Below are 26,710 nucleotides of genomic sequence, written 5' to 3'. Positions count from 1 at the left end.
CTGTAGTTCCCAAAGTGCCTTTCATCCTAAAGGATTCCAAAGTTCCACACCCACGTCAAGACATATGGGGCTCTTCAAAATAGAAATATCACAGAGAACCAGCAAAGTCTGAAATTTGGCCAAAAGAATCAGAATTTGAAGGACTCACTAAAAAGACAACTGGAGTCTATCAATTTCAGGAGTCCGGAACTGGAATGGCTCTCTGGGCCCAGAGTAACAGTGGCAACGCTGCTTACCGTACTGCTGCTGCCCCTGCTGTAAACCAACCCAAGCACCAATCAAGCACCACGCTGGAGGTTTTAGCTGCCTCCTCCCACTGGATCTTCACTCTGCCTTGCAAGGCATGTCCTTTTTACATGCAACTTGTGGACGAGGACACGAAGCCTTGGTAACTGCCCAGAACAGTCAGTGGAGTGATAAGAGTCAAGATTCAGACTCAGAAGACTGACTCCAGAGTTTGTGCTCTCAGCCCAACCCTGCCCCAAAGCAATGTTTTGCCTGAAGAGGGGTCCTTAGGCCATCACACTGTCAAGACTGATACTCCACTGATTTCTGAGCTAACTGGGCTCCTGTGCTGACACCTTTTGTTCAATTGCTCAGTCGTGTCTGGCTCTTTGCGACTCCATGGACTGCAGTTTGCCAAGCCTCCCTGTCCTTCACCATTTCCCGGAGTTTGCTCAAACCCACTGAGTCGGTGATGTCATCCAACCATCTCGTCCTGTTTTTCCCTTCTCCTCCTGCCTTCAATCTTTCCCAGCAGCTTCACTTTACAAATACAGCGCCTGAGGCCCAGACCATCAATTGATTTTTCTCTTTAAATTCTGTAAGTCATGCAACGGAGACTAAAAGCAGAGTCTACAAATTGCATCAACCCAGAGACAACTTCATTAAGACAGTTTCCCTTACTGGTTGACTGACAATGATCCCTAACGTTTCTTGAGTGTTTGCATATGTTAGGCATCAGGCTTCGTGCTCTGGGGTGCTATCTCAGTTCATAATTTGCTTGCACTGTGTCACAGGAGGGCCCTTGTTCTGCATTCCTAGGATGCCTGGAGTCAGTCTCCCCCTGGCCAGGCCCCAGGTTTCTCTCCGGAAGAGTCCGCCCCTTTTATTTACACTTGCAGTGGACTCTGGCCCCCGAAGCCAGTGACCCGTCCACGTGGACAGTGAGGACTCAGCAGGGCCCCTCAGTAGCCCCGCCAGAAAGAGCAGCTACAAGGACATCCTGAATAGAAGCAGCAGCAGTGTGACGCCTCCTCCGCGCCAGATCACAGGAACCTGGGCTGGAAAGGCAGAGAGCACGGGGTGTGCCAGGGTTAGGCCTAAGGTTTCTCCGTGGAGGGACCAGGGTCCATCCCACGTTTGCTCGCTAAGGCCACGTGGTGCCGCTGTTCCAGGGCCGGACCACACGTGCTGCGCCTTCAGCGGGAGGACGGATAAGGCGGACGACAGCGCCACCTGGTGGCAGCAGGCAGTCAGGCCGTCTCTGAGCCAACGGTTCACAGACGCCGGGGAATGGACGGGGGTGGGGGCGAATGGAGGGCCTCACCGGTTTCAGGACGTTTCCTCACAGGTTCATACCTATTTGCCGGATGAGTTTTGTATTTTCTTTGTTAAAGCAGCAAGAGCAGGAGGACTTAAAGGATTCAGTTTCTTTGATCTACAGAGAAGACACTCGGCTTTCAGCTGCAAACCAAAGACCCTACTAAAATCGGGCCGTCGGCTGTAAATGAGGGCAAGGAGAGCTTCCAAGGACTTGAGGCAGGTGCAGCATCAAGATGGGCTCCTGCTCTTCTGCTCCACAGCTGGGGAGGCCTTCCCAGGGAGGGGCAGGGTGTGGTCCGGGGTGAGGCTGGGCTCTGGGGGGGTGCCGGCTCCCTCTGGCTCACCAGGCCAAATGGAAACCTGCCCACTGAATTCTCGATTCTGAGAGGGCGCTGCCCGCTTCCTCAGCAAAGCCCACGTAATTTCTCCTGAACAGACCCTGGGGGCTTCCTGCCCCATCCCTTGCCCACCAGGAAGCAGAGTCTCTACTCTTGGCTGGATGCCACACTCCCAGCTACTGCGTGAGGGGTGCTGAGGGGAGGTGTCAAGGCACCGCGTGCTTTGGAGGGAAGGCTCCAGGTCACGGCGGGAAGAGATCAAAACGGACATCTGCCCGGCCACAGCAGTGCCCTCAAAGCACTAAGCGCCAGGCAGGACTGAGATGACGACCGAGGTTGAAAAAAGATGAGACCACTTGCAGGTCCCAAATGAGCGGGGAGCAGAGGACCCAGTGTTATCCCAACTCCCCCAGCCCCACTCTGCACGGCCCCCCTCCCTTCGTCGTGCAGGAGACCCCGTGTTAAGCCCACTCCCTGGTCCCACGCCCCCACCGCCCTTGGCCATGCTCACAGGGCTGGTGGTGTCTTTGCCAAGGCTGCCCTTGCTGTTGAGGCTGCCGATCTCCGTCTGGGAGCTGGACTGTGACATCCCCTCAAAGAAGGGCCTGTGGGCAGCAAAGAAGCACAGCGAGGGTCAGTCAGGGGCCACCAGGCCCCAGAACAGCAGCTTGTGATCAGCCAGGGAGAGCTGGTGTTCTAGAAAGATTGAAAACCCGGGCTTCAAGGATGTCGGGAGGAAGACACAGCAGAGGCTGGACAAGGAGGGGCCTGGACTGAAGGACTTGAGAGAGTTCTATGGGGGCTTCTGTCAGTTAAACGATGACCTTTATCCAGAGGGCTGGAGGTTCGTCAGGGCTGAGGAGCCAAGATCCCCTGATCACGGGGGTAGGGGAGGGTCTGGAGACGGTGCGGCCTCGGGAAGCCAGGGTGCGGGCCTCACCTGAGCTTGGGCTTCGGCGTGCTGAGGACACTCTCTGTCTCCTCCATCTCGGGGCCGCTGTCGCTGGGGTTGTACATCTCCAGGCTGTCGTACAGCTCGTCCAAGTCTTCTTCCACTTCTCGAATCTGCTCCCGGGACACATGTTCCAGCCCAAAGCCCACCTGTGGGGGAAGACAAAACCTCTGAGCTGGGGGCTACCCCTGTTCACAACATGGAGACAGGCAACTTGTTCCCACGGCCACCCTGCGCAGTGCCCTCAGGGGACTTGCCATAGCTTCACCCTCCTCAGGGTGGTCTTGGGGGCCCTTCTGTGATCTGACCCTGAGAGCAGGACATGGTGAGGCCAGGGTCCCCCCTCAGTGCCTCCCTGGCACTCCCCACCAGGACCCAGCATCAGGAAGAGGAGCGGGAGCGAGACCATGCTTTTCCCGAGGAATGGCTGGAGAAAACTCGGAAGCCTGGGACCCTGGCAGGCTCCTGCTGCCCTCCCCTCGAGTCCGCAGGGAACAAGTCTGCAGTCTCAATCCACTAAGGAGAGAGCCTGTGAGGACCGGCTCCGGCCTGCGAGAGCTGAGGGTGGGGGGGAACTGTATCTCTAGTGGCCAGTTCCTGACACCACGGAGGATGCTCCCACCTCAGGTTGCTCCTCACGATGTTCCCCATGGGGCAGGAGTGACTACTGAACAACAGCGCTGCCAGACACCCCACACCGAGGCCCGGAGTCACCCCACGGCGGGGAGCACCGCAGGCCTGGGGTTACCCCACGGAGGGGAGCACCGCAGGCCCGGAGTCACTCCATGGCAGGGAGCACCGCAGGCCCGGAGTCACCCCACGGTGGGGAGCACCGCAGGCCCGGAGTCACCCCACGGTGGGGAGCACCACAGGCCTGGGGTCACCCCACGGAGGGGAGCACCGTAGGCCCGGGGTCACCCCACGGAGGGGAGCACCACAGGCCCAGGGTCATCCCACGGAGGGGAGGACCAGGCACCCTGTGTTCAAGATGGTGGAACCTTGGGCACCGCCTGTCAATCTCTTCTCCTTCCAAGCAGCTACCGTCTCACGTGGGGGCCTGGAATCTCGACTCCCAGCGCCAGCACCAACTGCACCCCGGGAACCAGGGCGACACTCCAGAATTCCACTCACCGTCCGGCTTGGGAGTAAGGGTTCGTACCTCGTCTGAAACTTTAAACCGCTTCAGGAGGGCCACAAACTTCTGCTTGATGTTAGGTTGCTGTAGGGACAAAGCCACAGAGGTTCTCAGCCAGCAGCCCCGTGTGGAAGGCGATCACTCGTCGGAAGGGTGACCGAGGGCCCGCTTTTGTAAAGAGCTGGGGGAGGACAGCGGTGGGGACAGTCTCTACCCCAGGACCCCCCACCCCAGTAACTCCCCACCATCACCTCCTGCTCACCCCTTTCTCTAGTCTTTCAGAAACCCGGTGTGGACGGGCGAACGCCACCAGTATACACACAGGCTCCTCAAACTCGACGCTTTTCCGTGCATTTTGGTCCCCCAGCCACCAAGTCTGAACCTGGAATCTCTCCCCACACCTCACCTCCCGGCCCAGGGCCGCTGACCCCTACTCTCACCCACCTGCAACAACACTGCTTCTGTCCAGCCTCCTGGGGCCACTGACCACCCTCCGCCAGCCCCCTCCAGCCCACCTCCCGTCTCCTTCCCTCCCGAGTCCACGGCGGCTGCGCCACAGGCAGATCCCAGGGCCTCTTAGCGTCACTGTGTGTCCCCTGAGGGCTGGCGCTGCCTGTCCCCGGCCTTGCCCACCATTTAACCCCTCACACCCCACTTAGGTGGGAACTAACTGCTTACAACTCTGCAAAGCTGTGTGTGTGGTGCCCCCTTGTTGGGCCTTTTATACGGTAACTTCTGCCTTGACTAAACCTCGGCCCCAAATCCACGCGGTGAAGGCCTGCTGACAAACCCGGCATCTCTCGGCGTCTGGCCCGTGAAGCTGTCCAGCTCAGAGTCATTCACTCCCCCTACTGCCATCGCAGCCCTGATACAGTACCCGCCCGGTGCCTGCCCTACACCGTCACGGCCACTCGTGAAAATGTGTGTCGGTGGACACTGTGAGTTCCCTGACGGCACAGACCAGGCCTTCCTTGTCTCTCCGGGGCTGACCCCAGCTCCAGGGACTAGCCTGTGGCCACCAGCACCTCCTGACTGGACGGCAGACACGCCACCTGGGGATGGAGGAGACTAACTCGTGGGCGACTGAGCTGGGCCTTCGGGAAAGGGCGGGGCTCCCCTCCACGGCAGGGCACCCCGAGTGGAGGAGACTGGGAGCCACAGGGGCCGTTCAGCCAGCGTGCCTAAAACAAGCGCTCTCGGTGGAGAGAGGACGAGTGTGTGCAGGAGACAGCAATGAAAGAACAGTTCCTCTGAAACTCTTGACTGGAAAGCCCTGCAGTTAACAGGAACAAAAACACCCTCGGGGGAGGCTATCAAAGGAGTGCGGAGCGCTGGGTAACCAGGGAGGCTGGATTGACAGGAAGAGGCAGCTATAAAGCCCCAGGGGGCACCCAAGGGAAGAAAATGGGACCTCTCTGCGCAGGAAATAAAAACTTAGCCGGAATCACAAAAGACAGCCACCCTGCCTCACCCATCCGTCATCAGAGCACAAGTGGGGCTGGAGGCCAGGACGGGCCTCACTTGGCCTAGGAGCCCAATCAAGGGTGAGAAGCCTGAGGACAATGAAACAGTTCAAACACACTCTAGACGTCTCTAGAGCTCAGGGACAGCCCAGGACGCCTGGAGAGGGGACAGCATGTCTCACAGTGGACCGGGCTCAACCAGGCTCAGACACACACGCTGGGAAGGTCTGGCCTCTGCTTATTTCACTCCTGAAGGTGGTGGGAATCTCTGCTCTCAGGGTCCCCAGGCTGGCTCTGCCCAGAGAGGATCAGGGATGCCTCTGGGGACCGATGAAACCGGGAATTTCTCTTCCAAAAAGCTCCTGACATTTGTGACTCTCCTACACTTTGGCACTGGAACCCCAGAATAGGTCAGAGTTAACCTAGAAATTCAGGTATTAAGCATCAGGAGGTGCAAGAGATGCAGGTTCGATCCTTGGGTCAGGAAGATCCCCTGGAGGAGGGCATGGCAACCCACTCCAGTATTGCTGCCTGGAGAATCCTGTGGATAGAGGAGCCTGGTGGGCTACATACAGTCCATGGGGTCACAAAGAGTCGGACACGACTGAGTGACTGAGCATGCTAGCATCTCAGTCCAGGACTCTAATCTCAACAACACCAGTGGCTCCTTAGGAAATCTTATGCAGGAGACAGATTCCATGGGCACTGGTCTCTAAGGTCATGGACCCATTAAGGCAACTATTATATCAAGCCCACAGTTCCAGGCACCAGCCTATTATCTCTGGGTACGTTCAACAGATGATTTGAAGTGGAGAGTCCCCTAGAGAGGACTGGACTTCTCTATGCAGTGGACAGTACGAAATCCACAGTGATCACCTGGAGAGGGGAGGCAGGCTGTGTGAGGGGCTCTGCTCCCCGAGGAAGCATCTGTTCCAAAGCCTACAACAAGGTTTCTCAGCTTTTCTTCTACCCTAAGAGAGCCTGAAGAATGTGACAGACTGCCATCAGGAATGCCGGTTCTCTGCCACGGTGATTGGTGGTGGAGGAGGTGGAGGTGCTGGTGGAGGAGAATGTGGTACCAAGGGGTGTATCAGAGCCTTGAGGGGACGGCCCTGTGTGGATGTTATTGATTACAAAAAAAAAAAAGCCCCCAGGAAGTCTGAAAACACCACTCCCATCCTACCCGCCCCCAACTGGAAATCTCAGTGGAAACGTTCCCCGGACCTTGGCGGCTCACCCTTGTGATGGCGGATGTGGAAGTGAGTTTCCTCCGGGTCTTCTTTACTTTCCGCAGATCCTCGTCCTCGTAGAACAGGTCCTAAGCGGGCAGGGGATGGAATGAGGTTGGGAAACCCCAACCCCAGGAGGTTCTGGCGGGTCTGGAGGGGCTTCCCGGCCGGTGTGTGTGAGGGGTTGTGGGGAGTTACCTGGCCGTGTAGCGGGTCATCACTGCCCTCCTGTTCCGATGAGAAACTCTCCTCCTCTTCCTCAGAGTAATTGTCAACATCAGGAGAACGGTCTGGAAATAGACACCTTAGTAAGAGAACCTCGCAAGGGGCAGATCTGGCCTGGTGAGGGGCTCTGGCTGGCTGGCGTCCCGCTATCCTCAGGGTAGACGAGAGGGCCCCGGCCCCCTTTTATTTTCAGGGACCCCTAAACTCCTCTTTCCCAGGAACACTTTATTTCCCAGGATGGAGACAGGGGGGCTGGGCAGGGCTTCCCGATACCACTCATCTTACCAGACAGCTTGGATTTGATCCCCTCGTGGTCAATGGGCTGGCTGGACAGGGAGTAGATCTTTATTTCTGCCACAGGCACGGAGACATCCTTCACGTTGCTGTGCAGGCCGAGCACCAGGGCGCCTTCGTTCGGGTGTTGCATCACCTACGAGCACGGGTGGCCATGAACGAGCCTCACACAGAGCCCCGCAGTGTGGCCCGTTTTCAGATCCCAGCAGACACGCGAGCCACCGGGAATAGCGTTCTAACACATTTTCTTTCTCACTCTCCCCCGCCCGCTATTCTTCTATTGCCTTCAGCCTCACTTTACCTTTTTTTGGCTGAGCAGTTCAGCTTGTGGGATCTTAGTTCCCCGACCAGGGATTGAACCCCTCGACAACTGAACTGGCCCTCAGCGGTGCAAGCGCAGAGTCCTAACCACTGGACTGCCAGGGAATTCCCTTGTCTCACTTTATTTATTTTTAAAATACTTCTTTATCTGTTTGGCTGTGTTGGGTCTTAGGTGCGGCACGTGGGACCTTTCATCAGGGAGCCTGGGCTCAGGAGTTGAGGTACAAGGGCTTAGCTGCCACATGTGGGATCTTAGTTCCCTGATCAGGGATTGAATGCGTGTCCCCTGCATTGAAAGGCAGATTCTTAACCACTGGACCACCAGGGACGTCTCCGTGGTCTCATTGTAAAACTGTCTCCAGAAGTGCCAGTCATGGTTCTGGTCGTGTGCTCAGAGATGAAAGTCAAGGCCTGAGATAGAAAATGGCTGCAGTATAATTAAGTCTTTCACAGAGCAAGCAGCCCTCAGGCTCAGGGGTGGGGTGACTCCTGCAGGCCGTGGCCACCTGTGCCTGGCAGAGAGAAGGACCTAAGGGCTAGACACGGCGTCCACAGCCTTCGCGACCCCAGGCCCTCGTTCTGATACAAAACAGGAAGATGACGGAAAGATGCGCTGGGACTACCTCACCTTTTGTCGTGGCCGCAAAATTTTTTCCTGTTTGAAGTATGAAAATATAGAAATGTGTTTTAAAATTGATCTGCAGTCGCTTTCTTCTTCCCCTTTATCCGGGCTGAGAAGATTGGCTGCGCATACAGGAGAGCCTCACAAATAAGCAGACTGAGGAACATGGAGAGGAGAAAGGCTGGAGGAACCCAGAGGTGCTGACTGGGACTGACTGGAATGTGAACGCACATCCAAGGACTAATAACTGATTCAGGCAAGAATCATTAATGGAAGCTAAAACCACCGGCTGAAGATATGAGGAAAAAAGAGACTGTTACAGGGTCCTCAAACATGTGTCTATAAAATGTTTTTTTTCACTGCTATTAATTAACTTTATATTGGCAATCCCGGCACACATCATCTTCAATCAGCTGAGCGATAAGACAGCCTCACCGGTAACGGAACAGGTCAACTCGGGTGCTGCCTGCATTACTGTTGTGGTAACTCTGCCAAAAACTCGGAAGCTGAATGTGATCTTCAGAAAACATCAGACAAACCCGAACGGAGGAACATTCAATAAAGAAACCAGCTTGTCCTAAAAAACTGTCAAGGGCATGAAAGACATGGGAAAAATCTGAGAGACTGCAGGTCGAGGGAGACCAAAGGGACAAGTGAACGCAACCCTGGGCCTGCGAAGGACGTTCCTGAGCCACGTCAGTGTCCTCACCTTCATGGTGGGCGGTGCACACACATGAGAGTATTCCTATTTCTAGGAAGTTGACACGGTGCACACTAATGCGTGGGCCTCTCGGGTGGCTCAGTGGTGAAGAATCTGCCAGCCAAGGCAGGAGATGCGGGTTTGATCTCGGGGTCAGGAAGACCCTCTGGAGGAGGCCATGGTTACCCACTCCAGTATTCCTGTCTGGAGAATCCCATGGACAGAGGAGCCTGGCGGGCTACAGCCCGCGGGGTCGCAAAGAGTTGGACACGGCTGAGCAACTAAACAGCAACAACATATTAACGTGCGATGGGGCATCCTGTCTGCAGCTCACTCTCGGTGGCTCAGAGAAGTGAGCAACACGCACAGTGTGTGCACAGGTGAGAACTGAAGGGCAGGCGTGCTAACACTGGAGTGTCTGGGTGAAGGACGGATGGGAATCCTTCATATTATTAGAAGTGTTCTCTGACATTTTTTAAAAAGCTAAAGAAAAAACTTTTTGAGAGCAAGGAAGTACTGGATAAAAAGAGGCATGTCCTGAATTTCCAATAAAAGAACTAGTTTGTAACCTGGAATAAAACAGCCAGGGGGTGGCAGGCTGAGAAGAGCCCCAGCTGGGCCGGGGTCTCTCTCGGGCTCTGAAAGGTCGCCCTCTCTCACCTCCGCCATGTTGATGAGCCCCACGGCCAGGGTCTTATAGCCCAGGATGGTCCGGTTCTTGTAACGCTTTCTCCTCTGCAACATGATCTGCAGCTTGTTGGCATCTCGCTTCAGGAAATGAGGGTACTGCCAGGCACAAAACAGAGCCGGGCGCAGTTAGTCAGAGAGGGGGTCCTCGGTGGGGTCTAGTCCTGCTGGAGGACGCACCACCATCCTCTGCTTTCTTCGCTCCCCTCCGTATAAGGGGGTGATGGGGATCACTGGCTCCCCTCTGTATGAGGGGGTGACGGGGGTGAGAGGAGCATCTGCCCAGCACCAGGCTTCCACTCTGCAGCTGGTGGTCCACAAATGTTCTGAAACATGGTCTCTTTCCTTGCCAGGTGATCGAGTGTTCAACCTGGGCCACAGGGGTTACGAGGAGAGACAGACATATGAGGATGGATAAGGAGGAGAAGGGATGGGACTGAGGTTGCAATATGGGGGCAAAATGAGACTGAAGGAGCACCCTCTCCTTCGGGGAGTGGGGGCACAGATTACTAAGGAGAGGAGACGGGGTGGACTGTGGTAGGACGGTGGGGCCAACAGCCTCAGTCCAAGGAAAGAGGATGTGATGCAAACTGGTCTACAGGATGGAAAAACAACAAGGTCCCACGGTATAGCACAGGGAACTATATTCACTATCCTGTGACAAACCAAAATGGAAAAGAATATGAAGAAGAATATAATATAGGAAACAAACAAGAAAAAGGAGCACATATAAGTATGTGTGTACAAAAAGGAGTCACTTTGCTACACAGCACAAATTAACACATTTTAAATCAACTACAATTTAAAAAAGAATGAGACGTGGTGTACTTTGCAGCAGTCCGTCCAGGTCTCAGCACTCGTGGTGCAGTGGCCTCAGAGATGGCTCTGGCCATCCACGCAGGCCACAGAAGGTCTGGGCGACATTAAGCCATTGGGCTGTTCTCAGATCAAATGATCTCCAGATCAGAGCGTCGTTCGAGACCAGGGGGGACACGGCATATTAATGACCTAAGACGGAGCAGGTTCTCACCTGAAGGGAGAAGGTTAACTGGAGCTCTGTCTCCGCCAGTCCACTGGCTGGAAGGATGATTTCGTTGGAGCGAAGAATCCTTTTTGAACCCTGAAACCAAGACAAAATAGGTCAAAGCTGCATCACCAAAAATCAGACCAAAACAAAGACTATGCTTACAAACAACACCTAAACTCTGAAGAATCTTACCAGTTCAGATATTCCATCAGTCTTGGTTGTACTTGATTAAAATCAAGCCACTACCATAGACATGATTTTACATGTATTATGCTGTTTACAAAGGGTTTTCACATTAAAATGACGTGTTACTGCACCCGAGTTCTCCTTTCCCACTGCCCCTGAGGGAGAGGCAGCATGGTGGCACCCCAAAGCATGGCAGTTCACCCCAAGGCGTGGCAGTTCTCCCCGAGGCTCCCCAGCCACTCTCCTCCCACCTGACCGGCCACGCTGTCCTCTCCCTGGGCCTTTCGGCACGCTGCTTTCTCTTCCTGGGTCCTCTGTCATGCTTCCGCACACAGCTCACCAACTCATCTTCCCAGTCTCAGCTTTGATACAATTTTTTCCCAGAACTTTTGCTTTAAGTATATCCCCACTAAACCTTGTACTGGGTTAGACATCCAGTTTTTTTTGTTCTTAAAGAATAAAGTTGGGCTAAACTGTTCCTCAAAGTAAAAAGAGACCAGTCGGAGGGGCTGAGGAATGACAGTAAATTTGTAAAAATTATTTTAAAAAATTAAGTTTAATTTAAAACGGTGAAGTGACCAGACCTCCAGCACACCGATGGACAAGTCAGTAAACGCTACACCGGTGTAGCCCACCTCTGTATCAAGATGTACAAAATCTCTATCACTCCGGGAAAATCCCTTGGACCCCACCCCCCAGTCAATCCCGCACCCCTTCTCAGAGGTGAGTGCTGCTGACTCCTCTCACCAGAGACCTATCTTTCCTGCTCTAGAATTCCACATAAATGGAGCCGCACGGCGGGGACTATCTGGCTGGGCTTCTTCTGCCCAGCATTTATGTGTCTGAGGTTCACACAGGCTGTTGCCTGTATCACGTTCCCTTGGACTGCGGAGCAGAATTCTCTCCCACGAAGGTACCACGCGCGCCTCCCACTGTCCTGTTGCTGAACAGTCACACTTGGGGCGTTTCTAGTTAGCAATCACTATGGCTAAGGCTGCCATTCTGCTTTTCATGTTTGTTTATTTCTGTGTTGTTTTTGGTTGCAGCGGGTCTTGGTCGCTGTGTGTGGGCTCTTTCGCTGTGGTGCACAGACCCCCCAGCGGCGGCGTTCTGGCTCCAGTAGCAGTGCACAGGACTCAGCTGCCCTGCAACATTCAGGGCCTTAGTTCCCCTGCTGGGGCTCGAACCCGCGTCCAGTTGCATTGGCAGGTGGATTCTCAACCGCTGGACTAGCAGGGAAGTCCCAAAGCTGCCATTCCTGTACAAGTCTGTGTGGACGTATTTTCTTTTTCTTGGACCCCTAGGAGAGGGATGGCTGGGCCTCAGGGTAGACGCACTTGTAGCTTTATGAGAAACGACTAGACCTATTTCTAAGCGCTGGTGCCATTTTCCACCTGCAGCTGCAGAGTCTGCATCTCGCGGGCAATGGGCGTGGTCGGTCCAGGACACGTGGACTCTACTGCGCATGTGCAAAGGACCACTCCTCGGCACTTTGCGTCTCCCTGATGACTCATCCCCAGTAGCGCCCTCCCAGCCATTTATCGGACGTTTGTAAATCTCCATTTATGACGAGCCTGATCAGACTTCTTTGTCTATGTTGTTCAGCGTGTTACTCGATTGTTGTTTTTTTAATTTATACAAGAATTTGCCAGATACATGAATTGTAAATATTTTCTTGCCTATTCATTTTCTTAATAGTATCTTTTGATGAAGTATTTAATTTTGATCTTTTTTTTTCTTTTATGGTTAGTGCATTCTGGGTCCTAGCTAAGAAATCTTTTTCTAATTCAAGGTGGTGAAGTTATTCTGCTATACTGGAGTAGGTATTCTGCTGTGGGCCTTTAGAAATGAAATCTTTTAGTTTTTAACTTTTAGGTTTCTTACATATCTCTAATTTTTGCTTTTATAAAATGCAGGTTTTGAATAATGCAGGAAGAAACATTTCCTAAATGTAATATTTCACAATGCTTTTATAATTAGAATACCATTATGCCAATTAAAAATAATAACCTGGAGAAGGGAATGGAAACCACTGCAGTATTCTTGCCTAGGAAATCAGCATGGACAGAGAAGCCTGGTGGGCTACAATCCACAACGTAGCAACTAAACAACAACAACAAATAATAATAATAAAGGAAACTCTGCTTCATGTGTTAGATAACACTTTTCGTAACCTCTATTATGACCAAGAGTCTTGACAAAGTTTTCACCTGAATTTATTTAGGCTCTTAGGATTGAAGAAGTCTCTGGACAATGAATCCGAAAAAATGTTAAGAATCCAAAATGTGGTTTATATATAGCAGTGGTTTCAACCAGGGGTAGGAGACATTTGGCAATGTTTACAGATACTTTTTATTGTTATCAGTGGGAGTGTGTGTGTGTGTGTGATGTTTCTAGAGGGGAGAGGCCTGGGCTGCTGCTGACCAGCCTGCAGGGCACAGGACAGCCCCACGAAATTGCTGAGAAACCGTGCCCCCTCTGCTGCTTCTAGGTGTGACCGCGGGGCTTGGCGGTGGGAGGGAGTCCTCCCTGCTCCTCAGCATCAGCTCCAGAACACTCTCCCTTCCACCTCCCCCCAGTCCCACTCTGAGCTGCTGCCACTGCCTCTCTTCTTGGCTGTTATTCTTTCTTTTTTCAAATTTTTGTTCTTGTTCTTCAGTCACTCAGTCATGTCCGACTCTTTGCGACCCCACAGACTGCAGCATGCCAGGCTTCCCTGTTCTTCACCATCTTCCAGAGTGCTCAAACTCATCCATCAAGTCGGTGATGCCATCCAACTATCTCATCCTCTGTTGTCCCCTTCTCCTCCTGCCTTCAATCTTTCCCAGCATGAGGGTCTTTTGCAGTGAATCAGGTCTTCACATCGGTGGCCAAAGTATGGGAGCTTCAGCTTCAGCATCAGTCCTTCCAATGAATATTCAGGATTGATTTCCTTTAAGACTGACTGGTTTGATCTGTGTGGACTCTGGTTTGATCCAAGGGACTCTCAAGAATCTTCTCCAACATCACAGTTCAAAAGCATCGGTTCTTTGGTGCTCAGCCTTCCTTATGGTCCAACTCTCACATCCATACATGACTACTGGAAAAACCATAGCTTTGACTATACGGACCTTTGTTGGCAAGGTAATGTCTCTGCTTTCTAATACTCTGTCTTGGTTTGTCATAGCTTTTCTTCCAAGGGGCATTTATTTTTGGCTGTGTTGAGTCTTTTTTAAAAGATTAATTAAATTTTGGCCGTGCTGGGTCTTCATTTCTGTGCTTGGGCTTTCTCTCGCTGTGACGCGAGGCCTTATTGCGGTGGCTTCTCTTGTTGCAGAGCATGGGCTCTAAGGTACCACCAGGCTTCAGGAGTTGTGGCACATGGGCTTAGCTGCACCCCAGCATGTGGAATGTTCCTAGATCAAACCCACGCCCCCTGTACTGGAAGGCAGATTCGTAGCCGCTGGGCCAAGGAAGCCCCGTGCTCATTTCCTGACTTCAGTCCATCATGCGCTGTTCCTCTCCCCAGCACCCCTCCCACCCTAACAGTTCACGGTTTTGACACGTGCACTTTTGGACATCCCAGCCTCTAAACCCCTCTACCGGAGGTCTCATCCTCATCCTTGTCCAAGTCCTGCACCCACTTGATCACACTTTGGACCTTGTCATTACTGATACTGATGACTGAATCTTCTATGTCACATGGCCTAGTCTCTGACCCCCACTTCCTGTTCTTTCGAGCTCATCCTCTCTGGTGTGTCAACAATAATCCTTCAAACCCACCAGGCCTATGACCCACTGATCCTCCCGTGTTTCACTCCTCCTCATGCCCACTGTCCCCTCTGCTCATTGCTCGGCTGAAATGCCACTGTCTGGACAAGCGGTCCCTGCCCACCCCCAAGGGCCTCTGCCCGCTGCTGTTCTCTGTGCTCACCAGGTGGATTCCAATGTTGTATAAATCCGGTGGCACGAGCTGAACATGCCTGGAGAGAATCAGGTGATCTGCTCTCTGTTCTGACTTTGCCTTTATGATCCCAAACGTGACGTGGGCCTGCAGGGCTGACCGGTGATCACATTTCAGTTTCCCCAGGCTAGGCACTCGCCCCTTCATTCCATCCTCATGCCCCAAACACCTCCCCATCCCTGCCTTCACGCTGAGCTAACAGCCGTGATACCCACTGTGCCGAGAAAACTGGAGTGACAGGAGAAGAGCCTCTGCCACACGAGCTCCTGGCCATGTCCGTGTGGCCACATTTCCTCCCCTCGGTCACCCTGGGGGGCTCCCACCCCCACCCCCCGCCCCACCTCTCACCTCCTGCTCACTGACTCCACGAGGCTCTTCCAGTCATTCTTCCCTCTCCCATACAGTCAACTTTGCTCTCTTCTGGATCATTTCCATTAGCAAACAGGCTACTGATATTTCTCTCATTAAAAAAAAAAATCCTCTCTTGTCCCCACATGCCCTGCTGGGTACCGCCCCACCCTTCACCTTCCTGTTATAGCAAACTCCTCAAGAGCCGTCTATTTTTGCTCTTGAAGACTTCTCTCGTTGTCTCCTAGCTGCGCTCCGTCAGCCCTCCTACCTGCACCATTCCCACCATGGCTGCCATCCTCAGAGTCTCTGAGAACCTCCTCTTCCTCCACTGATCTCAGTTCTGACAGGGCCCGTCACTCCCTCTCTGGCCCCTCTTCCTTCCCGTGGCCTCCTACCGAACTTTCCTGGATTTCCTCTCGTCCCCAGGTCGGGTCCTTCCTTTCCTTCCTGATGTCCCAGTGATGGAGTCCCTCGGCCTCGATCTCTAGACAAGCTCTCTTCTCTGTATCCACTCCCTCCAGTTCCAAGGAGTTCATCCATCTTCTGGTCTCAGATAAGCTGACGACTCTCCAAACTGTCTCTCTCCCAGACCGCTCTTTCCCAGACTCTAAACTCACATAGTCAACTGTCTATTCAATATCTCTCCTAGGATGTTTAACAGCCACCACAGACACAACGTGATGGGCTGAATTCTGGATCTTTCCCCCAAACCAGCTTCACCCACAGGCTTCCCCATCTCACTTAAAGGCATCTCCACCCTTCCAGTTGCTGAGGCCAAAGCTCGGGTGCCGCCCTCATCTCCTGCCAGAATTGCTGTCAGAGCCTATCAGCTGATCTTCTTGATTCCTCTTTCTCACTGACAGCCTGTTTTCCACACAACAGCCAGAACGATCCTATCACTTCTCTGTTCAAAACCCTCCAAGTCGAGACTCCCTGGTGGTCCAGTGGTTAAGACTCTGCACTTCCAACGCAGGGGTGCAGGGAGTATGGGTTTGATCCTTGGTTGAAGAATAGGGAAACACTAGAAACAGTGACAGACTTTATTTTCTTGGGCTCCAAAATCCCTGCAGATGGTGACTGCAGCCATGAAATTAGAAGATGCTTGCTCCTTGGAAGAAAAGCTATGACAAACCCAGACAGCATATTAAAAAGCAGAGACATCACTTTGCCAACAAAGGCCCGTCTAGTCAAAGCTATGGTTTTTCAAACAGTAGTCATGTATGGATGTAAGAGTTGGACCATAAAGAAGGCTGAGCATCAGAGAATTGATGCTTTCAAACTGGTGCTAGAGAAGATTCTTGAGAGTCCCGTGGACTGCAAGGAGATCAAACCAGTCAGTCCTAAAGAAAATCAATCCTAAATATTCACTTAGGGGACTGATGCTGAAGCTGAAGCCCCCATACTCTAGCCACTTGATGTGAAGTGCTGACTCACTGGAAAACACTCTGATGCTGAGAAAAAGACTGAAGGCAGGAAGAGAAGGGGATGACAGAGGATGACACAGTTGGATGGCATCACCGACTCAACAGCACTGAGTCTGAGCAAGCTCCAGGAGATGGTGAAGACAGGAAACCTGGCATGCTGCAGTCCATGGTGTCACAGAGTCAGACATGACTGAGTGACTGAACAACAAATGCTTCGGAGCAGCCAAAAGATAAACAGAAAATCCAAACCCAATTCACACAGAATAAAAGCCAGAGACCTTGCTGGCGCGGCATATACCCCATCCCCCGATCTCTCTGCCCTCCCCTCCTCTTCCTCTCACTCCCCTCCAGCTCCCCCCTTCTCTCCATCCTGCCAGCACCTCCCTGCTCAGGGCCTTGCCCTGGCTTCTCCCTCTGCCCACAGTGCTCCTCCAGGTATCTGCACAGCTTCCTCCCTCACCTTCTTCAAAGTCCCTGCGTGAAAGCCATCTTCTCAGTGAGGCCACCTGTGACCACCACATATGACTGGTAACTTCCTCCACCCCTGGGCATGCTCCATCCTCTTGACTGCATATTTTATTTATTTGTCCCCCACCCCCACTGGAACATATCACCGCCTCCCAACAGCAGCGGCCCTCATTATCTGAACTCTCACTATCTAAATGTGTGCTGTGAATACCCATAAATGCTTCCATCCCAAATGCATTATCTGAACTGCAAAGTTGTGAACGTGAACCCGTGTGCGGGGGTAAGAGGATGCAAATGCAGAGCAGCTTACAAGGTCACAGCCAGCTCTGGCACTTTCAGAGCCCAGCATGGTACTAGTCTCGTCTTTACTGCCTTCCAGCAAAGATTCGGCCCCTCGTGGGTCCCAGAATTTGATTCTTCCAGGTGCCAGGCACTACCAACTTGGGTCCAGATTCAAAATTATCTTCAGTATCTTTTTAAATCTGTAGAATCGTATATCTTCATTTGCAGTAGAGAAGCAAAACAGTTTGTGTCTGATACTATAGTACATTTGGGATTGGCTTGGTGGCTCAGATGGCGAAGAATCCGCCTGCAATGCAGGAGACACAGGTTTGATCCCTGGGTTGGGAAGATCCCTGGAGGAAGGAATGACTACCCACTCCTGGAGAGTTCTAGGGACGGAGGAGCCTGGTGGTCCATAGTCCATGGGGTCATGAAGAGTCAGACACAACTAAGCAACTAAAACTTTCACTTTCATAGTACCATTATTTATGACACATAAAAATACCCATTAATGAGTCTTAATGTATTAAAAATTAGGTTACTAGTGTTTTAAATGCTTCTTTTTTAAATAGAGAAATTCTTGGTAGATTGTTGGGCATTCCCTGATGGTCCAATGGGTGTGTGTGTATACACACGTATACACATACATATATATACACACACATGTATATATATATACACACACATATATATATAATTCTAAGCTTCACTTGAAAACTCAAATGTCATTTATTTTACTGGCCAAAAAATATTCTCAGTTGTCTCCCCTCGAAGTGACAGGCTCACATTGTTCATTTTCAAGAAACAATCTTCCAAATTCCTGAGTCTGAGTAAGAGTTTGTCTGTAAGCCCTTCTTTCGATATGAACGGTGTTCTGTGAAATAGCAGCTACTTCAAGACACAGCTCAGTCGTCAGGCAGCTTCCTCCGTGAAGCAGGAGCGCTGTGTGCACGTTTCCATTTCATCATGCAGACTATTCAGAAGGTGTATGCTCCAGGGCTGAGACAAAATAAATGAACAATTCTTACTGTCCTTCTTCAAGGACATTCTTAAGCAAACCTGGCCTTTCTCCTCTTCCTTGCAGTCTGCGATGGTGGACACACGATGACTGCTGACACGCTGGGGAGGCCGCCTGGTGTGAAGGAAGGGCCAGCTGTTTTGTTAGAGGACACACTGACTCAAACTGCCCACCCTGGCTAGGGGCCACAGCAGCCACTCGCAAGAGTTATTTTACGACAGGCGGTCCTGGTAAGGAACACGGAACTAACAAGCCAGCACCCACCGGAAGAATTTGTGAAAGGTCAAAAGGAGACACCAGACTGTATGTTGTACCAATATCCCAGGTCCCCCTCGCTGGCATCCATCTTGGCTGAGTGATGAATGCGGCGCCCCCCTGCCCCGCCCCCCCCCCGCTCCTGGAAGCACCCTGAGTCAGAATGATTGGCCAGAGACAACCTGGAAACTAATCCTATCACCATAAAACCCGAGGCTGTGACCCACGTGGCAGAGTGGTCCTCCTGGGTTCCCTTTCCCTGTTGCTCTCCGCCCAGGCATCTCTTCCCAATAGTCTGCTTTTTCAGCACGTGTATCTCCTCCTCGGACAATCCATTTCCGAGTGTTAGACAAGAGCCTGCTCTCGGTCCCTGGAGGAGGTCCCACTTCCTGCAACAGTTTCATCAACCACTGCTCTTGTAATTTCAGGGCAAATGTCGACAAGGTGGAAAGGCCAAGTAAAGTCACAGTACTATCATGAGAACAGTTTTGACCTCCTGTATCCTGTTAGGGGGTCTTGCGGAGCCCAGGCTCTGCAGACCCTATTTTGAGGACAGCTGATCTATCAGCAGGTAAAGGTCCTTAAAGGCAGGAGTTTGGGTCTGTTTTGTTTGCTGCTGAATCCCCTGTGCCTAGAACAACACTTAGCCTATAACAGGTGCTCCATAAATATGTATTAGATGAATGTGTAAATGAATAAATAAGTGACTGGATAAATGAATGTGTTAACATCTGTAATTACTTTCAGCTGCTTGGAAGTCGAGCAAAAAATTTCAGATTATTTGTAGTTTTTGGGTATAATTTAAAATTTTACAGAATGTTAAATATTTGATTAGGAAAGAAAAGAAATTATTTCTTTTGGCAAAGGCGTTTAACTGCGGGGAAGGCAAAAACAGCAGGGAACTTTCCAAACCACACCAACAGTGTTTGCACTGGAAAGCACTGGCTTTTAGCAAAGGAAATAATTCCTGAAAACTGGAACACTGCCCGTGACCTAGAAACGAGTGCGAAATTGGGAAAGGAGGAAAAGACACCACAAGTTTCCACTTGCCCATCACGGCCCCTCACTTGCTTTAACTCATGGTGTCTGGAAACGTCTCACAGAATTGGGAGGAATTATCTCTGGTGGCTTAGGTGGTAGGGAATCCGCCAGCCAATGCAGGAGACCTGGGTTAAAAATCCCTGGGTCTGGGAAGATCACCTGGAGGAGGAAATGGCAACTCACTGCAGTATTCTTGCCTGGGAAACCACATGGACAGAGGAGCCGGGCGGGCTACAGTTCATGGGGTTGCAAGAGTTGGACACAGCTTAGTGACTAAAGGGCTTCCCTGGCACCTCAGATGGTAAAGAATCTGAAAAGGGAAAGCGGAGTCGCTCAGTCGTGTCCAACTCTTGGCGACCCCATGGACTGTAGCCCACCAGGCTCCTCCGTCCATGGGATTCTCCAGGCAAGAATACTGGAGTGGGTTGCCATTTCCTTCTCCAGGGGATCTTCCTGACCCAGGGATCGAACCCAGGTCTCCTGCATTGCAGGCAGACGCGTTAACCTCTGACTCACCACATTAGGTTAAAGAATCTGCCTGCAACGCAATAGCTGCTGCCGCTGCTGCTAAATCACTTCAGTCATATCTGACTTGGTGCCACCCCATAGACAGCAGCCCACAAGGCTCCCCCATCCCTGGGATTTTCCAGGCAAGAACACTGGAGTGGGTTGCCATTTCCTTCTCCAATGCACAGAAATGAAAAGTGAAAGTGAAGTCGCTCAATCATGTCTGTCTCTTAGCTACCCCACGGACTGCAGCCTACCAGGCTCCTCCGTGCAATGCAATAGATGGTTCAGTTCCTTCATGGGGAAGATCCCCTGGAGAAGGAAATGGCAACGCACTCCAGTACTCTAGCCTGGAGAATTCCATGGCCAGAGGAGCCTGGCGGGCTACAGTTCATGAGGCTGCAAGAGTTGGACACGACCTAGTGACCAAAGTCACTACGCACTGAGATGAACAGGGAGTTTCAATGTAAGCGACACGCAGAAATCACAAGGAGTAATTAAAATGTTTCGAGTGGTTTTTAATGTGTCTGTATTCCCGCAGCTGCACCAGGTCTCAGTTGCCCCCTGGGGCTCTTCAGTCGGGGCATGCGGGCCTTGAGTTGTGGCAGGCGGGACCCAGCTCCCTGACCTGGGCCTCCTGCACGGGGGTGCAGCCTTAGTGCTGCACTGGGCCACCAGGGCAGTCCTGAAATGGTTCAGCTTTTGAGGACTAAATTAATATAATGTATTTATCTCAGAAAGAGAACTGAGGACTTCAGTGTATGGTTCATGTACTAGAAAAATGCTACAGACGTGGGTTTTAATGAAGCAAAAAAACTGCTGCATAACAGGAGAGCCAGTAACCAAACATCCTGGTTCGTAGGGAGTAGACATACAGCTCACTATTTCTCCAAGAAACAGAACTCCATGAATCACAAATACACTGTTCTTAAGCTGGAGAATTCCATCATTTCATGGATCCAGAGGCTCTTCAGACTCTCAGTAAGGTAGAGGGACCCGTCATTAAAAAGGCATCGGTCAAGGAAGGTCCTTCCTGTGTTGCAGTTTAACTCTGCTTTCTACTTCTGCCACTTGGAAATCACCTGGCAACAAACAGACCCCTTGACCTTTCTGGGGCTCGGTTTCTCCTGAAACTGAAATTCCAGAATGCTTAGAATATGAATCTTGGTGAAATATTTTGGGTCCCTTGGAGATAATGAGTGAGTTCAAGGAATTAAATGTGGGGATTACTCAGAGATGAAATATCCCAGTAAATTTTAAACTGTCAAGCCGGAAATAATAACCTATAAATTTCTTTCACCCTGTGGAAAACCGCCAAAGCTGTCTCCCCAACCCATATATCTGCTTATACTCAGAAATCCCAGGAATAAGATCGAAACCTACACTTGCCACCCTAGTAATTTCTGAATTTCTTGATCTTCATGCTAATCCTGTTAATAGGCAGGGCAGGGAGAGCCACTTTTATCCTTCAGACAAAGAACTGAGACCTAAAGAGACTGCTTTAACTAAGGGGCAGAAGTGGGATTCAGTATCACGTGAGCTGGACTGCCTTCCCACAGTTGCATCTTCTTTGCTGAGTGAAGGACTCAGCAAAGGATGCTGGTCACCTACCAGCATCTCTGAAGCCCTGACATGGGCACAAGGTTATCCAGCTTCTGTGGGCCCTGAGCAAACAATCCTGCTCAACTCACCTGCAGCTTCACAGCGATGACCACCGAGTTAAGATCTTTGTCCATCTCTTTTAGCATGACGAGTTTCTTGAGGGTCAAGCTGAACAGCCTAGAAAAATTTAGAGAAAGAAGATCCAGTCAAAAGTAAGGAACTTATGAGAAAAGAGATACACCATCTGTTGCGGAAATGCTGCTTTACCTAGAGGAAGAAAGTTAGAACGCGGTTTACCATGTCCATCATCAGTAAGAGAGCACTCTTCTTATTTAACTTTTGTACTTGCTCAGAAGGTATATTATTCTATGAGTTTCTGTGGATGTCCCTTTATCTCCAGCAAATACCACCACGCCTTTTCACTCCTAATATGCAGGAGCAGTTTCGGTGGGAGGGGGGAGTAGACCGGGATTGGGGGCATCGATGTTTTCTTTGCTTGCCCAGCTCCTTCCCCACCTTTCAGTCTAACCACCCGAGACACTTACAGATGCAAATCTGTATCAACAAGGAGATGAGCCACACAGAGAGAACAGAAGCCAGAAGGCAGGAAATGCTTTCAAAGACCACAGGTTCGATTTCCGCCAAACTGGCATCAAACACACAGAAACTCTTCAGGGCCATGATGAGGACATGCCCCTTAATTAAAAGCAACAGGCTGTCCCTCACTCTGGAGTCTCAGCATCTCTAGTCTGACTCGACCTTGGCCTCCAAGGCAGGACAACCCTGGACTTCTAGGGGGAGCCGGGAGGGAAACACCAGACGCTGCCTCTCGGCTCCTGGGCTGAGTGGTTCGTGTCCTTCTGCTCTCGTCTCTGCAGGACCGAGAGGCACGGATGCTGCTGACCTGAGTCAGGTCCTCAGGCCCCCGATGCGGTCCTGCGCTCATTTTCCCCCTGCTTCGCAGTCCGTCTCATCTTTGTGCTCCCTCCTCATGCTCTAAGCTGAAATCACCTCTGCTCCTCTGGTGCCCACAGTCGCTCACCTCTGGGCCTTCTACCAAAGGGCAGGGCACAGGACGGCCACTTGGCAAATATTTGTTAATGAAGTTTAACAACTGCCTAACAGGGCCTCTAGGGAAAACCAGGTAAACAAGAATATGTGTTGAAGAGATTCATGAAAAAAAAAAAGGGGAACAAATTCAGATCAACAGAACTCAATTCACCCTTGCCCCAAACACTTGGCTAAGATCTGATAACTTCTGAAGGGAGCAAATAAATTTTTTTCTTTCCTTTTGCTTTGAGTTACAATCAAAATCAACTAAAAGAAAGTCTATCAGGTCTTTTCATATATATTATTTCATCCAGACCTCAAAAACATGACTCCGTTTGTGAGTGTGTGTTGTGTGTGTGTGTGTGAAGGGGGTGGGGTGGGTGGGTAGGGAAGGTTCATTGCTGTACTCACAGAAGAGGAAACAGATTCTAAACAGTCATGACGCAGCTAAATGCCCACAGCCAGTAAGTGATGGAGCTGTATTCTAAACTCCAGTCTCCTCGTGGTAAGCAAACAATATCCCCTAATCCTCAGAACCTGGAAACCTTTTTCACGGCAAAAAGGACTCCGAAGATGGTGTTAAGGATGCCGAGGTGGGGAGGTGATCCTCGACTGTCTGGATGGGTCACTAGTCTTATAAGTCTTTCTAAGGGGGAGGCAGGAAGGCCGAAGTCAAAGAACGAGATGTGAGCACAGAAGCAGAAGTCAGAGTGATGTGTGTCTGGCTCTGAAGATGGAAGAACCCCCGGGGTCGGGGCCATGGAATGTAGGTGGCCGCTAGATGCTGGGAAAGCAAGAAAACCGACGCTCCCTGGAGCCTCCGGAAGAAATGCAGCCATGCCACCATCTTGAATTTGGCCCAGTGAAACCCATTTTGGACTTTTGATCTCCAGAATCGTGAAAATAAACGCGGGTTTTGTTTTAAGCCACTACATCCGTGTTACAGCAGCTGTTGGCGCTAATACACTTGTCCCCGAGGCCTCCCTGACACGGCTGCCTGCTCCGCCACCGACTGGAGTTCCTGCCCTTGTGCTCCTGAAACACATTCAGGTTTGTTAAGCAGGAATCACCACAGGTTCATGCTTGCCCCCCACCCCCGGCCCCATCAATGACCACCCACAGCATCATTTGTTTCTCCTTCTGCTTGACTAGAAATGTGCCGGCCCAAAGGAACTCTGGGTCTGCCAACATCCAAGGGATTACTATACCTCACACAGTTGACAATTAAGAAATGTAACTAACTACACGGTTTAGCTGACTTCCAAGCCTTGCTGGAAAGGAAAGAGAACACAACAAGGAAAGGGAAGGAAAAAGGAAAGGAAAAAGAAAGGATGAACAAAACAGAAGAGACTGGATATGCCCAATTTTGTTCCTCGTCTAAGGCTGCTAATTATGAATGCTTCTGGTAAGTTATGTTTTTGTTTGTTTCAAAGCAGGGGCTTCCCTGGTGGCTCAGATGGTAAAGAACCCACTTGCCAATGCAGGAGACCCAGTTCCATCTGTGGGTCGGGGAGATGCCCTGGTGAAGGGAATGGCAACCCACTCCAGTACTCTTGCTTGGAGAATTCCATGGACGGAGGAGCCTAGCAGGCTACAGTCCGTGGGGTTGCAAAGAGTCAGACACGACTGAGTGACTAACACTTTCACTTTCAAAGCACCTACAAATGGATGCGCTGGTGCTAAATAAACTCACTGTAAGAAGAAGAGTCACAGGGGTAAACTGTGTGTTTCTGCCTCTGTTGTGCCTCTCTAGCACATTCCACACGTGAGTGAGCATCTCCTGAACACCAGGCCTGCAGTGGTGGGAGCTGGGAGCCTTGTGAAGACAGCCCGGTAGGGAAGACAATGACACTCCTTGTCCTCAGCAATTTTATGCCCCGTAAGATTCCAGACCATCTCTCCTTTCACACAACATATAAAATATTGCAGGTATTATGGTGGAATCCTTTTCAGGAAGGAAAAACACACTACGGACCAATAAATATTTGGTGAATCAATAAACAAACCTGTATGCCACAGCACCTGATGTTAACAAGAAAGCCAAGAATGATTCAGTCCCTTAGGTAACAAAACAATGATTAATAGCAAGACTGGATGCGTTTAGTGTTTGCTCAGAAACCAGACACACCACATATGATTTCCATACGACTGGCAGTGAGTTCGATAGGTCTTTCAGTTGTTTGCTTTTAATGGTATTACTCAAGGGGATGTGGGGACATAAATGTCTTCCAGTTCTTCAAAGCATTGGAAAAACGTCTGTAACTCATTAAGCATCTGCATGAGTGCCTGCTCCGTCAGTCGTGTCCGCCTCTTTTGTGACCCCACGGACTGTGGCCCGCCAGGCTCCTCTGTCCACAGGATTTCTCCCAGCAAGAGTACTGGCGTGGGCTGCCATTTCCTCCTCCAGATCTTCCTCACCTAGGGAACTAAACCCATGTCTCCTCCATCTCCTGCACTGGCAGGCAGATTCTTTACCAGTGAGCCACCTGGAAAACCCCTATTCTCATGTAACTCTTACAATAATTCTAAGATGTGGGTACTATACCCACCGTTCAGACAAGGATGTTGAGAAGGATTAAGAAACTTGCCCAAGGTCACACAAGAAACTGGTTGAGCCAAGACACAAACTTAAGTTTATCTTAGTCCAGAAGTCAATTAAAACCAGTACAAGGCACTTATCTGACAATCAGAAGAAATTATTTTAATTACAAGTAAATATTTTCAACATATAACTTAACAGAAAAACTCTGATTAAATGAGACACATTTCTCCTTAAATCCACACTCACACAATACTGATTGAAACAGCCTCAGATAGAGTTCTGAGGATGACTGAGCCTGGCAAGACATTCTGACTGAAGGTGTCTCAACAAACACAAGACTGAGTCAGAGGCTGATTGCAGGTTTTCTGTTAGCCCACGTGTTATCGGTTGGACACATCCTATGCAGCCAGTCCTTCCTCGATCATATGCTTGCTTTCATCCGTTCTTCTACAGCGGTAAAGATTTGGCTCTTACTCTCTAAGAAAGGCTTTAGGTGAGAGAGACGTGTTTTACATTTTAATAGGCTTCTTCTAGCTGTTCTACTAGGGCAGGATGAAGGGAAGAAAAGGGGAAGACGTGGAGAGTGAGGAAGCAGCGGCAGTAGTGCCAAACTAAGGTGACAGGTGTCTGGAGCCTGGGAGCAGAGCAAAGCGGTTTGAATCCTGGATGTATCGCTGAACACACAGGGGTTTGGATGGGAACATTTGGAAATATGCACAGGAAGATGAAGTCAGAGGAACACTGATGGCATAATCTCTGCTTCTGAGCAGTTCTTGAGAGGATGGGGATTAAGCACATCCAACAGTTCGCCAACAAATGTAACGGTGCGTACATAATACAAGTGCTAAATTACACAAAAGGAGATCATGTGTAATGGAGCGACGGTTTCGGGAAGGATATGTTATCTAAGCCCAAGTAAATTCTCTCCAGAAATTGCTTTCTTTTAGATCCTATTGGACTAAATCTGAAAGAAGAAAGAAGAAAGCTTGACAACTAGGTTGCAAAGGGAACAAAAATATATTAAGAATCTTTAAAAACCTTCTAAATTATTCTAGTTTGTGCTCTGCTGTAAGATAAAACAGAAACAGCCTTACAAATGATCCCCCGTCTGCATTTAACAGCTGTTTCAAACTTATTCCCAAGAAACTGGAACTGGATGGGCTCAGCAGGAGAGAAACAGTCGCATACTCCATCTCAGCCCCCATCTCCTTCCTGACAGGCCATCAGCGAACAGTGCAGTGGCCATATTTTGGACAGAAAAAGGGAGAAGAAAGGAGAAGCAAAGATCTGGATGAAACAAAACAATGAAAAGCCTGTCTCTGAATCAAATGGATGGTCCTTGTGGGACCAGAGCAGATAAATGCTGGACCAGACGCCAAGTGGCCTGGATTACTCTTTTGTTCCAAGAAATGGCTGTGTCACACGAGCAAGCCGTGCTTCTCCCCCCCTGCAGATCTTTAATCCTAAAATGAGAGAGCAAGCTCTGCCTTACCCGCTCCAACC

General features: G+C 50.7%; 1 protein-coding gene across 7 annotated transcripts in view; it reads right to left on the bottom strand.

Moving 5' to 3' along the window:
- The window catches only part of PACS1 (phosphofurin acidic cluster sorting protein 1), a 144,385-nt gene that overhangs the window by 16,513 nt on the left and 101,162 nt on the right, over positions 1-26,710 (bottom strand). For all 7 annotated transcript variants that reach the window (XM_027959538.3, XM_060404096.1, XM_042237653.2 and 4 more), the window contains 9 exons: positions 21,705-21,792; positions 10,542-10,631; positions 9,485-9,610; positions 7,173-7,317; positions 6,861-6,952; positions 6,671-6,751; positions 3,995-4,054; positions 2,824-2,984; positions 2,395-2,488 (listed from right to left, as the gene is read on the bottom strand). In XM_027959538.3, the coding sequence (XP_027815339.1) occupies positions 2,395-2,488; positions 2,824-2,984; positions 3,995-4,054; positions 6,671-6,751; positions 6,861-6,952; positions 7,173-7,317; positions 9,485-9,610; positions 10,542-10,631; positions 21,705-21,792 (937 nt within the window). The remainder of the gene's footprint in view (positions 1-2,394; positions 2,489-2,823; positions 2,985-3,994; positions 4,055-6,670; positions 6,752-6,860; positions 6,953-7,172; positions 7,318-9,484; positions 9,611-10,541; positions 10,632-21,704; positions 21,793-26,710) is intronic.

The sequence above is a fragment of the Ovis aries genome, chromosome 21 (genome assembly GCF_016772045.2).
Source record: "Ovis aries strain OAR_USU_Benz2616 breed Rambouillet chromosome 21, ARS-UI_Ramb_v3.0, whole genome shotgun sequence".
Lineage (NCBI taxonomy): Eukaryota > Metazoa > Chordata > Mammalia > Artiodactyla > Bovidae > Ovis > Ovis aries.
This window is presented reverse-complemented; position numbering and strand designations above follow the sequence as displayed.